General features: G+C 48.8%; 1 protein-coding gene across 1 annotated transcript in view; it reads left to right on the plus strand.

The window, feature by feature from the left end:
* The first annotated feature begins 3,598 nt into the window (after positions 1-3,598).
* The window catches only part of LOC147726022 (RING finger protein 145-like), a 91,289-nt gene continuing 82,236 nt past the window's right edge, over positions 3,599-12,651 (plus strand). The window contains exon 1 of the mRNA XM_086960137.1: positions 3,599-3,829. Coding sequence (XP_086816263.1) covers positions 3,676-3,829 — 154 coding nt within the window. The 5' untranslated portion in view covers positions 3,599-3,675. The remainder of the gene's footprint in view (positions 3,830-12,651) is intronic.

A 12,651-nucleotide genomic window follows, 5' to 3' on the forward strand; every position in this document is an offset into this window, starting at 1 on the left:
ACCGCTAGCCCCTCCTCCGGATCGCCCCTCGGGACTCTGGTACATGGAGTTCTTGAGTGGTTCACCCCAGTGGGTGCAAGTAGGTACTTGTTGAACTGATGATCTCTAGACCCGATACATGTCCCGGGTTTTTGGATATCGCCCGAGACATTGCTCGGGTTTCGGGATAACTTCCCTCATCAGTAGAGAAAATAGTTAGGGGTGGAAGAGAAGGCCGCCAAACAACCGTCAAAGGTCCTCGACGCCGGAACCGAAGTCATCCCGAAACCTGAGCCATGTCTCGGGCGACATCCAAAAACCCGGGACATGGATCGGGTCTAGAGATCATCAGTCTTACAAGTACTTACTTGCACCCACTTGGGTGAACCACTCTTCTACACCAAGTACCAGAATCCCAAGGGGCGACCCGGAGGAGGGGCTAGCGGAGTGCGGTCCATTGCTTCTGTTTCTACAAAATGGCTCCCTTGAGCCTTGAGCCGACGGGCTCCTGGACTACGCACCTGCGTGCCGGTTTGGGCAACAAGGCCTTTGACGGTTGTTTGGCGGCCTTCTCTTCCACCCCTAAACCATTTCTCTACTGATGAGGGAAGTCATCCCGAAACCCGAGCCATGTCTCGGGCGACATCCAAAAACCCGGGACATGGATCGGGTCTAGAGATCATCAGTCTTACAAGTACTTACTTGCACCCACTTGGGTGAACCACTCTTCTACACCAAGTACCAGAATCCCAAGGGGCGACCCGGAGGAGGGGCTAGCGGAGTGCAGTCCATTGCTTCTGTTTCTACAAAATGGCTCCCTTGAGCCTTGAGCCGACGGGCTCCTGGACTACGCACCTGCGTGCTGGTTTGGGCAACAAGGCCTTTGACGGTTGTTTGGCGGCCTTCTCTTCCACCCCTAAACCATTTCTCTACTGATGAGGGAAGTCATCCCGAAACCCGAGCCATGTCTCGGGCGACATCCAAAAACCCGGGACATGGATCGGGTCTAGAGATCATCAGTCTTACAAGTACTTACTTGCACCCACTTGGGTGAACCACTCTTCTACACCAAGTACCAGAATCCCAAGGGGCGACCCGGAGGAGGGGCTAGCGGAGTGCGGTCCATTGCTTCTATATTCTGAAAAGCGCTCTGATACCCTCGTGGGTTACGTTCACGCTATATTAAACCTTATAAATAAATAAATAAAATAAATGAGCGGAGCCTGGCAAAGGGTAAGTGGCAGGCCTCTATGCCCGCTCCCCCCTCTTACAGCAGACAGGGAGGGAGGCTGTGGTTGCGCCCTCGGTCAGTACCCAGCAGGGTCCGAGCTCCATGCGCCGGCCCCTTTGTGCCACCAAACGGGTAGAGGGGGGAAATGGCTCAGCGGTCATGGACAGGGGGACTGCATGGGGATGGGTATGGTCCAGAGCATAGTTGGGCCTCTTTGGCGACTGTGGGCTGCTTGGGTGGAAACACCTGGCCGTGGCCCCGGTCGGAGCTTCTGAGCAACAGGACGTAAATGTAAATGTAAATTGATACTTGTATAGCGCACTACTCACCCACAAGGGTCTCAAGGTGCTTGTACAAATACCACTGTGGAACCCATCCTGGCTTTCCCTGTGAGGCGTCCACTCCTGGGCACCCCTAAGGTGGAGGCCAGGCATCCTTAGCGTTGTGGGGGCCGTTGTGGAGATTATGCAAGCTATTGCCCAGAGTTGCAGAGTGGGACTCCATGATTGGAATAGGCACCAAGGCGAGAATTATCAGGTCCGTGGAATTTTGAGCCCAAGACCCGCCAAGGCGGGGAATTGAACCCTGGTCCCGGGCTAGACCTCTGCATCAGGGTCTGCCGCTCTAACCATTGAGCCACACTTCTCCACGTGGCTCTGCAGGGTCAGGGAGCCAGCAGGCCAGGGTCTGGAAAAGGAAAGCAGGCAACATGCAGGCGTTGCTGACAGTGTTGGAATGTTGTAAAATCTCACCGGGTCGATTTCAGCATATTTCAGTGGGGCCCAACTCCTTGGCAGGCCACCCTGTGAAATGAGTGAATGGGCGCCATCTACTCATGTGTATACTCTAACTTGTGCCCCAGGTGCCAGCACATAATATTTATTTTTCAGTGTTTTTTCCAATACTTGTGCTGTTGCTTTCACTGTTCTGCTAAACACTGTATTAGCATTCCCATGTCTTTATCCAAAGAGTGTTAATGTAGCATAATGTGCAGATTATTTGGTTTTCCGCAGATTGAGAAGTAGCTGTTACCTTGTAGGTCATTGCTATTTAAAGCAGCCAAGCTACAGGTTAAGTGATAGCAGAGTTCTGGGGGCACTAAAATGACGATGTTGTAAGCAAGCAGCTGTGCACTGTAGCTGCTTTTTTAGTGGACTGCTCTTCTTTAAGTCTGCTTTTTAATATTTACTGCATGCTGTAAGGCTTTGAGGAAATATAACAGTGCAATAAAGCAGTATTACTGTTACAACCATTGAATTGGACAGGTTTTTTAAATGCAGTTTTACAGAGCGCGGACTTGACCCAAAGGTATTGGAGCACTTTATATCAGCACCAGTTAAATTACATAAGGTCACATTCAATCTTTATTATTATTATTTTTTTTTTTTAAGGACAGGGAGATTAAGTGATTTGCCCAGAATCAGAGGATGTTGAGGCGACGGTGAGACTCGAACCTGGTTCCACAGCTCCAAAGTCAGCAGCCCTGGCACATGCTATTTTACATACTAAAAACCCACCTGAGATTTTTCAGAGGGATTATACACTTCTTCAGAGGGAAGGATGCTTATTTAACCCCTTTGACGCTCATGATGAGAGTTACCCCTGTCGTACGCTCATGACGAGCTGAGCTCGTCATGTAACGCAGGTTTTTTTTAAACTCAGCGCACAGCGGGAAAACGGCCCGCGCGCATGAGGTTAAAATGATCGACGAGTTCGCAGATCAATAGTCAGGGACAATGGAATTATGTGGCAGGGGATGGTCAAATTATGCAGTAGGGTTGAGTAAATTACGCGGCAAGGAAAGGCAAATTATGTGGCTTTATGCAGCACATTTTGTGATAGTATTACTTCATTTTTTTGTCAATTTTAAACTTGTTAACACTGTTGTTAAATTAGATGCACCTCACTGCACCAGTTTAACACCCATATATAGCAATAAGCTACAAAAGGGTGCCCAGTCAACCTTTGCAGAAGACCTTCCACTGCGCAGCAACGTGTGGCGGCTGCGATTTTACTAACATTTGAAAGGTTTGAGCCAGCAACTAAATTTAAATTGTGTTAGAATCTGCAGAGTATGCAGCAGATGATGCATTATGTGACAATTTGAACAAATCTGCAATTATGCGAAAATCGCCGCGGCCTCACAATCGTTTAATTGCAGCGGCCCCGATGTTATTTAAAGACACAGACGCTTAGCATGGCAGTAAACACAAAGAAAGGACAGTGGCTAGATCCCATTTCTTTTGTCTTATTTTTGTGTTTGCTTACGTACTCGACGCATGCGCTTCAAAACGAGAGCAGGCGAGCGTGGCATTATGACGTTTGCCTGATCTGGGGACGTCTGTCGTTGCCCCGCCCCGTTCTCCGGAGCTGCGCTTGCGCAGTGTCAGTGTACTTTTGCTTGCTCGGGCAGTGCTGGTCGGAGCCGTGGTCCGGGCTCATGTGTTCGCCTCACCGGGGCAGGCATGGAGAAGACGGCCAACGTGCTGCTGCGGGTGCCCGGCCTGGCTCTGCTGGACCTGCTCTACCGCTGGGACGTGCACAGCTTCCCGGGGTCCCTGCGAGGCCAGCAACCGCCCCTGCTGCAGGCCAGGGCCGTCTGGGCACTCTACTACCTGGGTGAGGCGCTGTCATTGGGGGCGAGAGGGTTTACAACCCGGGGAGTGGAGGGCTGGCAGCACCTGTGAGACCTACCTGGGAGGAGGCATAGTAGCAGGTGTGACCTGCAGCTCTGATGACACCTACCCGTGAAGGGGCACCGTGCTTAGAGGGACCTGTTGCACTGATGACACCCACATGGGAAGGGGCCAGTGCCTAGATGGACCTGCAGTTCACTGATGACACCCGCCTGGGAAGGGGCACAGTGCCTAGAGGGACCTGCAGCACTGATGACACCTACCTGTGAATAGACATAGTACCTGGGGTGACCTGCAGCTCCGATGACACCTACCTGGGAAGAGGCATAGTCCCTGGAGGGAATTGTAACACTAGGGAGACATACCTGGGAAGAGACACTGTGCCTGGGGGGGCCTGTAGCACACGTGAGACCTGCCTGGGAGAATGCACAGTGCCTGGGGAGATCTGTGGCAATGAAGAGACCTACCAGGGAAGAGGCACAGCATCTGGGTAGACTTCTAGCACCAGGGACAGCTACCTCGGAAGAGGCACCGTGTTTGGGGAGACTTTTAGCTTTGGTGAAATCTACTAGAGAAGAAGCACAGTGCCTGGTGGACGTGCAGCAGCAATGAGATCTACCTGGGAAGAGGCACTGTGCCTGGAGAGATTTGGCGCACCAGCGAGATCTACCTGGGAAGGGGCATGGTTCCTAGGGTAACCTGTAGCCCCAGTGAAACCTACCTGTGAAGAGGCAAAGTACCTGGGGGGACTTGTAGCACTGATGCGATTTACCTGGGAAGAGTCATATGCCTGGGGACACCTGTAGCACCAGGAAGACCTATCTGGGAAGGGGCATACTAGCGGGTGAGACTTGTATCACTGATGCGATCTACCTGGGACGAGGCACTGTGCCTGGGGTGAATTGCTTCACCAATGAAACCTACCTGTGAAGAGACATAGTATCTGGGGAGATCTGTAGCATCTGTGAGACCTACATGGGATGAGTGCCTGGTGAGACTTGTAGCACTGGGAAGAGGCACAGTGCCTGGTAAGACTTGTAGCACCAGTAAGATCTACCTTGGGGAACGGGCATAGTACCTGGGTAGACTTATAGAGCCAAAGACCTATTGGGGATATAGGACAAGGTGGAGGAAAACTGTCGCCTCTGAAGATGCGGAGGAAACAGCTTATATCTGCAAAAAGGGATGAAGAGAATTTTCAATTGGGAGAGCAACAGCTGCTACTATAGAGAGGTATTTGCAAAGTGAGATGGGGAGTCCTCTTCAGAGGGGATGGGTTTGTGCTGCTTGGTGAGGGTGCTGTTTCTAAAAGAAAATGGGAACCTTGTAACTGGGGGGAACTGTAATTTACTACATGGGGCGAGGTTGCTTTTTAGGCTTGGGTTTTGACTGAACAATGCAGCAGCAACACATATATATTGCTATCAATATATACATTTGGTTTTGGGTCCATCTCTTTCACCTGTGCGGTTTTGTGTGGAAAGCCTTTTTCAGTCATTGGTTTGAAACTTTGTCAATCAGAATTTGACATGCCCCACTCGAGTTTTCATTTCTCACCTAATGTTATTGGCAGTTTGAATGTTTCCTTCCACCTCCACTCGCGTGATTGCATTGAATTTCATGAAGGAATACTTTACAACTACAACCCTCTTCCCGTTCCTGCTTGCTCCCTCCTCAGTCGAATTGTAATGTGCTATTGCTGCTTGCTTTAGCAAATTACACTACGATCTAGTGACTTTGCAAGTGCTTTTTTTTTGCAATACCGAGAGAGATCATATGATGCAATGTAGAGTGGAATCTATGTGAAGGGCACTCTTCTATGTGGGAAAGGGTACATCTATATTTGTGGGGGGGAAGAACATCTACCTGCGAGTGATACTATCTTTAAAGTGTGAGGGGGCATCTATCAGGTAGACGTGAAATCTTTTACAAGCAAAAGGGAGAGAAACCTTTACCTTTGGAGAACTGGATTTTCAACAAGGCCTGGCATGGCAGCATGTCCTGCCCTGCCGATGCAGTGTACTTAACATTTGTATACAAGCAGATGCAAAGACCCTGGAAATAAATACTGGATTTCTGATGAAATATTAGCAAGCTATTCAGAAGAAAGTTTAAGGGTTTACTGCATAGAATGATTTACTTTGGCCAGAAAATATACAAATACATTGACTGCAGATGGCTCCATCTGTCAACAAAATAGCAATTCCTAACCACCTCAAGTAAGGTCGTGTCCGTATTTATGTTGCACTATAATTTGCATGCCTACTAAAGGTTTTACTACAGATGTTTGAATTCCCACTTCAAATATAAACAATCAGACGTTTTGCTTTGTGCACATTATTTAGTTGTTTTGAACCCTGCTGGTCTGTCTGCAGTAACCAATAGGTTGAAGAGGAATTGTGTTGAAAATCGGTTGATAGAAATTGTTTTCTGGACGAAAACCTAATTTAAGTGGCACATCTGGAATGTTAGGCTTGGTGTTGTCCTATAGTATAAGTGTTTTGGTATTTTTAATCAAGAACTACACTGTATAGAAATGACACTGATATTGTAAGAGGGAATGCTCGTAGGCTGTAATTGGTCTTTGTAGGTTTAGTGGCATTTACAAAGGGTACTCGTTTAGAGTTTTGCTTAAAGTTGTAAGTGGAAAGAAGCCCCGATTGCTTTATGTGGAATGTCCACACTGTAATTAAAGTTTGAGCTCAATTCTGAATGATTTGAAGGGAAGTGTGCTTGACAGCTTGCTCTGTATTGGAAGGGACATGTGTGGAACTGCGTCTGTTGCTTGAGCGCTACATTCAGTTGCTAGGACTAGAATTTGTATTCATACCGGTTATAATATTTAGTTTAGTTATTTAAAGAATCAATTTAATGGACAGTCTGGGGCAATCACATGCTCCCTTCATATAACGATTTAGTGTAGAATAAAACATATACTCATGTTTCAATATTCACAGAAGATAATAAAAACTGTATCTCACTTGCCTCAAACTAGATTGATCTATTTTCTCTTTATTTAATTTAACAATACTAAGGTAAAATCGTCAGCAAATAAACATTAGAGAAAGAGGATATTTTGCACGGTGACGTATGATGAACTAAGTAGGAGTAACCAGTGTTTGGGAAGAACCACTCACATTTTCAATATTTTGTAATAAATCAGTGAGCAGAGAAATGCATTGTCGCACTTCAGTGTGGTGCACACCGATTGGAGATATCTGGAGCTGCAGACTACTTGAACTCTGCGACCATTAAAAAACAAAAATAAAAAGGTGCTCTGTTGCAACAGAGTAAATTATTTCTTAGCTTTTTAGGTCGAGCCTAGGAAACGCATGTGCTGTCTCTTTGAGACATGCTGTTTCACTCTGTGGGCTTACAGCCCACCCCTTGCCTTTTTCTTCAACCCTTCGATTGCTCTTCAAAAATGCTTGCTTGCTATTAGTTCTACTTCCTCTTTGTCCCACCTTGTTGTGTTTTGTTTCATCCCACGGTGACCCGCCCAATTTCTGGTATGTTTATGCTTCTGTGCTTGTTTCATTTTGGGGGCTATTTTTTTCTTCGTTTCCTGCTTGTGGTTGTCTGTGTCTGCACTCATCCCCGCCTCGCCACACGTCAGTCCTTGGTTGTGTTTGTTAATCCATCTCAGCCGAAGGGCAGGACAGAGTTTGGAAGTGTTGTTTTTGACTCCGTACAGAGTGAGTATAAACTTGTACGTCTGTTATTATTGCAAGTGCTTCACCCATTGGCTTTGCGCAACGTGATTAAATGCCATACCGCATCGATTCTGCAACCAAAATGTTTAAAAGCCCACTAAATGCCTGAGAAGTTTTCAACAGTTCTCCAATAGACAAAGGTACACTGGAAAGAAAATATTTAGCAACTGGTGGTGTCGCAGAGATCACTCTGGAAGCACAGCCTGTGGGCATTACGGGGGGGAGGTGTAGCGGCTCTATAACGGGGCAGTGGACTGATACGTACGCGCCGGAGCTGCCGACCATGGAACTGGAATCTGGTTTGAGCCTCTGCGTCGGCTCAACATCATGTGATTCTGGGCAAATCACTTAATCTTCCCTTGCATTAAAAACACATGAATGTGTATTGTAACTGGTGTAAACAAACAGGAGAGGGAAGGTAGAGTAGTTCAGAAGGATTTGTACTCCACAAGCTAATTCGTATAAACAAAAGGAATCCTCCTTGAAATGACAGGGAAGTGTTCACCACAGTGGTATGGGAGCACTTAGTGTTTCTTAAAATACCCCTCAGACACCAAAAGGCCCCTTGGTGTCATGCTTCGTCATAGGGGTCTTCGCACCCCTCTAGCGGGATGCGGCGTGCTGCGACCTACGACTACGCGGGAGCACTTTTAGTTTTTTGACTATATGTGGTGCATGTGAGTGGGTATGTTTATTATGTGAGTGGTGGGATTTAAGTGAAGTAGTTAAAAAGTACCTGGCTTGTGGGTGTAGTAGAACATTTTTTTATTCATGGCCCTGGGCTGGTACTATTAAAAGAAGTGAAGTGCGAGGTGTGTATTGTTGTGAATATGGACAACACCTCATGTGTGCGTCGACATGTTTCGGAGGCAAAGCTCCTTCTTCAGGACAGGGGCACAACTTCCCCACCTTACTCACGTTTCACTAATGGTTTACAGATGTATTAATGTGATTAACAAAAGTGAAGAAAAAACTATAAATATGTGCAGGTATATATAGGCTATTATGTGCCTACAGCAGTTCAGCTCAAGTAAGTGCAAATTGCATGACCTGAGGAAAAAAAAGAAAAGAAAATTATGGTCTCCCTTATCCAGGGTAGCTCAAACGGGTGCATTCACCTGGAACAAACCATCCAGCTTAATTAGCCCTTTGGAAAAAAAACACTTACAAGACATACAACATAGATAACCTATAAAAAATGCAGAGGTTTGAATCATACTTATGTAATTGTGCTTGCTTGCTTCATGAGCATTCAGAACGTCTGGGGGGGGTAACTGCTACTGTGCAGTCTAGATGGAAGACATGTAGGTTTCAAGGTGGGGCATTACTTACTTAAGCTGCCACAATAATCATGTTGTTACACATCATACTCACAAACTTTTTAACTACTTCACTTAAATCCCACCACTCACATAATAAACATACCCACTCACATGCACCACTATAGTCAAAAAACTAAAAGTGCTCCCGCGTAGTCGTAGGTCGCAGCACGCCGCATCCCGCTAGAGGGGTGCGAAGACCCCTATGATGAAGCATGACACCAAGGGGCCTTTTGGTGTGGGAGGGGTATTTTAAGAAACACTAAGTGCTCCCATACCACTGTGGTGAACACTTCCCTGTCATTTCAAGGAGGATTCTTTTTGTTTATAAGTATTTTAACTGGTGCTCATATAAAATGCTCCAATTCTTTCAGATCTAGTTCGCGCCACATACAACATCAAAAAAATGCAGATATGGGGGCCTGTTCCCATTAGTTTCACCACCGACAGCTCCAAATAACTTCCCCGGCATCTTCCAGACTTGCTGTAGGCTGCTTAATCCTCAGGTCTGTTTTTGATCCTACATTATAATTACTCTCAATATCTGCTTCAGGAAGTTATGAATTTCTTTTTTTATATGTAGCCAGTCAGACATCCGGGCCCTCCCTAACTTGAATGTTCGCTTCTCACTGTAATTCGGACAACACGTTTTACTCATTGACAAAAGGCACATCACAAGCACTCAGTGCAGATGGTACAGCAATAGCATGTTTATATTTTGTTGCAACTTGTCAGCTCCTCACTCACCTTTTTAGGTCTCGCCTGTTGTCGATGCGCATGCGCATCGAGCAAAGCGAGACTATTGCGAGTTATCCACACTTTATCTGCACTGCAAGGAATCGTGGCGATTCCTTGCAGTGCCCGTGAGTTTTAAGGTCAATGCGCATGCGCATTAAGCTTATGCGCATGCGCATTGACCTTAAAAGTCACGGGCGCGTGCACGTCCGTCTCCTAACAACACACACACACCCTCTCCCCCGCTCCGCCCCCTCCCGCCGTGTCGCATTTCTCTTTCTCCTCCCCCTCCCCTCTCTCCCCTCCGTCTCGGTTCACACACACCCTCTCCCCCGCTCCGCCCCCTCCCCGCCAACACCGCCTCGCGAGCTCGTCATTCCAAACCCGCCCTCCCCCGCCTGAGAACGGCATGGCACAGTGGTAAACAGAATACCCAGTAACACGTATTCATGCTCGGGCGGCACTTCCTCCATGTTCACCACCCAAACACATCCTGATGGGGCCCTTAACCAGAAGGCATCAACAATCTTTCCTTTCTGCTTCCAACGCCAATTGCACCTACAACGAATCCGGATCTTGCATAAGGTCCCCCCGCCCCTCCCCCTCTGCTCTCAATACCTCAATCCAGAGCGCCATTTAAGTCCGCCATAATAAGCCGTGCTGCGCTTACTGGGTCAAGGGAAAAAGCACAAAGATGCCTTGTTTGTTTCGCTCCGAGGGACAGGGAGCCGCCACAGAGACCAGAACCAGCGTCAGAGAAGGAAAGCCTTCCAGATCTTCAACCATGGTAGTCGATTCACCGATGCTGTACACACGTCCCTAACAACGTCATTTCAGGCGGACACCATCATACATGACAGCACCAAAACAAAAGAGAAGGCAGCATTCGTTGTCCCGCTAAGCACCACCTTTTGTCCGTCCAGGCAGCCGCTCAATGCAAACACCTCCCAGTGCCATGTAAAGCCACCCCCAACAACACAAAGGAAAACCCGGATATACAAGCAGAATCCACTGTGAGACACTGGCCTGCCCGCCCATGTGACACATCAGCAGCCCAACATCAAACAAACGCCAGAACACGTCAGACAGCCCACAGATGATTAAACACAACTGATTTATCTGCACGTCATGCAAGGCCATCGCAACATAACGCCCTTCGGCCCACACACACATCTATCTAACCCCAGTGCTTAATTCGATTATAAAAATTGAAAGTGTAACTCCAAAAGTTTTTCTTAAGAGATCGCTGCTTAATACCAAGGCTGCTTACTCTGGATTCTACCTCACGCCTCTTCCTTCCACTCCTGTGACGATCTCAATCGTGCAGGGTTTGCCATTTTTGCTTTCTTTGTTTTCTGCATTTCTGACTCCTGCTCTGGGTCAAAGTCTGATGACAGAACCTCAACCCCTCACCCTCAATCACTCACCCACACTCACCCTCACCCACCCTCACCCACCCTCACTCACCCTCACTCACCCTCACTCACCCTCACCCTCACTCACCCTCACTCACCCTCACCCTCACTCACCCTCACCCTCAACCCCTCACTCACCCTCACTCACCCTCACTCACCCTCAACCCCTCACCCTCACCCACCCTCAACCCCTCACCCACCCTCAACCCCTCACTCACCCTCAACCCCTCACTCACCCTCACTCACCCTCAACCCCTCACTCACCCTCACTCACCCTCAACTCCTCACCCACCCTCAACCCCTCACCCTCACTCACCCTCAACCCCTCACTCACCCTCACTCACCCTCAACCCCTCACTCACCCTCACTCACCCTCAACCCCTCACTCACCCTCACTCACCCTCACTCACCCTCACCCTCACTCACCCTCACTCACCCTCACCCACCCTCACCCTCTCACTCACCCTCACTCACCCTCAACCCCTCACCCTCACCCACCCTCAACCCCTCACCCACCCTCAACCCCTCACCCTCACTCACCCTCAACCCCTCACTCACCCTCACTCACCCTCAACCCCTCACTCACCCTCACTCACCCTCAACTCCTCACCCACCCTCAACCCCTCACCCTCACTCACCCTCAACCCCTCACTCACCCTCACTCACCCTCAACCCCTCACTCACCCTCACTCACCCTCAACCCCTCACTCACCCTCACCCTCAACCCCTCACTCCCCCTCACTCACCCTCACCCTCACTCACCCTCAACCCCTCACCCACCCTCAACCCCTCACCCACCCTCAACCCCTCACCCTCACTCACCCTCAACCCCTCACCCTCACTCACCCTCAACGCCTCACTCACCCTCACTCACCCTCAACCCCTCACTCACCCTCAACCCCTCACTCACCCTCACTCACCCTCACCCTCAACCCCTCACTCACCCTCACTCACCCTCAACCCCTCTCACCCTCACTCACCCTCAACCTCACCCTCACTCACCCTCACCCTCACCCTCAACCCCTCACTCCCCCTCACTCACCCTCACCCTCACTCACCCTCAACCCCTCACCCACCCTCAACCCCTCACTCACCCTCAACCCCTCACCCTCACTCACCCTCAACCCCTCACCCTCACTCACCCTCAACGCCTCACTCACCCTCACTCACCCTCAACCCCTCACTCACCCTCAACCCCTCACTCACCCTCACTCACCCTCACCCTCAACCCCTCACTCACCCTCACTCACCCTCAACCCCTCACCCTCACTCACCCTCAACCTCATGCTAAAGATTTACAAAAAAACCCATAAACAATTCTAAAAGCACTAACTCTAATGCTGCGAGACCTATTGCATTTCTAATGCTTGTTAAGAGTTCCGCTGCTGTGTGCTTAACTCTCCCCTGGCCTACATCTGGTAGATGCATAGTGCTGCGCAGGAGTAGTAAATCTGCGCTGGAGGTATGTGTGTCTTAGAAGGGTGCAGTACAGGATAGAGTAGTATATGTTTGATAAGTGCATGTACTGAGTGTGTGTAAGCCTGCATGGAATACGTTACATGAGATATAGAGCGATGCAGTGCATGTGCAAGGAAAGCATGTGCTGGGTGTATATGTGCCTGT

The sequence above is a fragment of the Lissotriton vulgaris genome, chromosome 3_1 (genome assembly GCF_964263255.1).
Source record: "Lissotriton vulgaris chromosome 3_1, aLisVul1.2, whole genome shotgun sequence".
Taxonomy (NCBI): Eukaryota; Metazoa; Chordata; class Amphibia; order Caudata; family Salamandridae; genus Lissotriton; species Lissotriton vulgaris.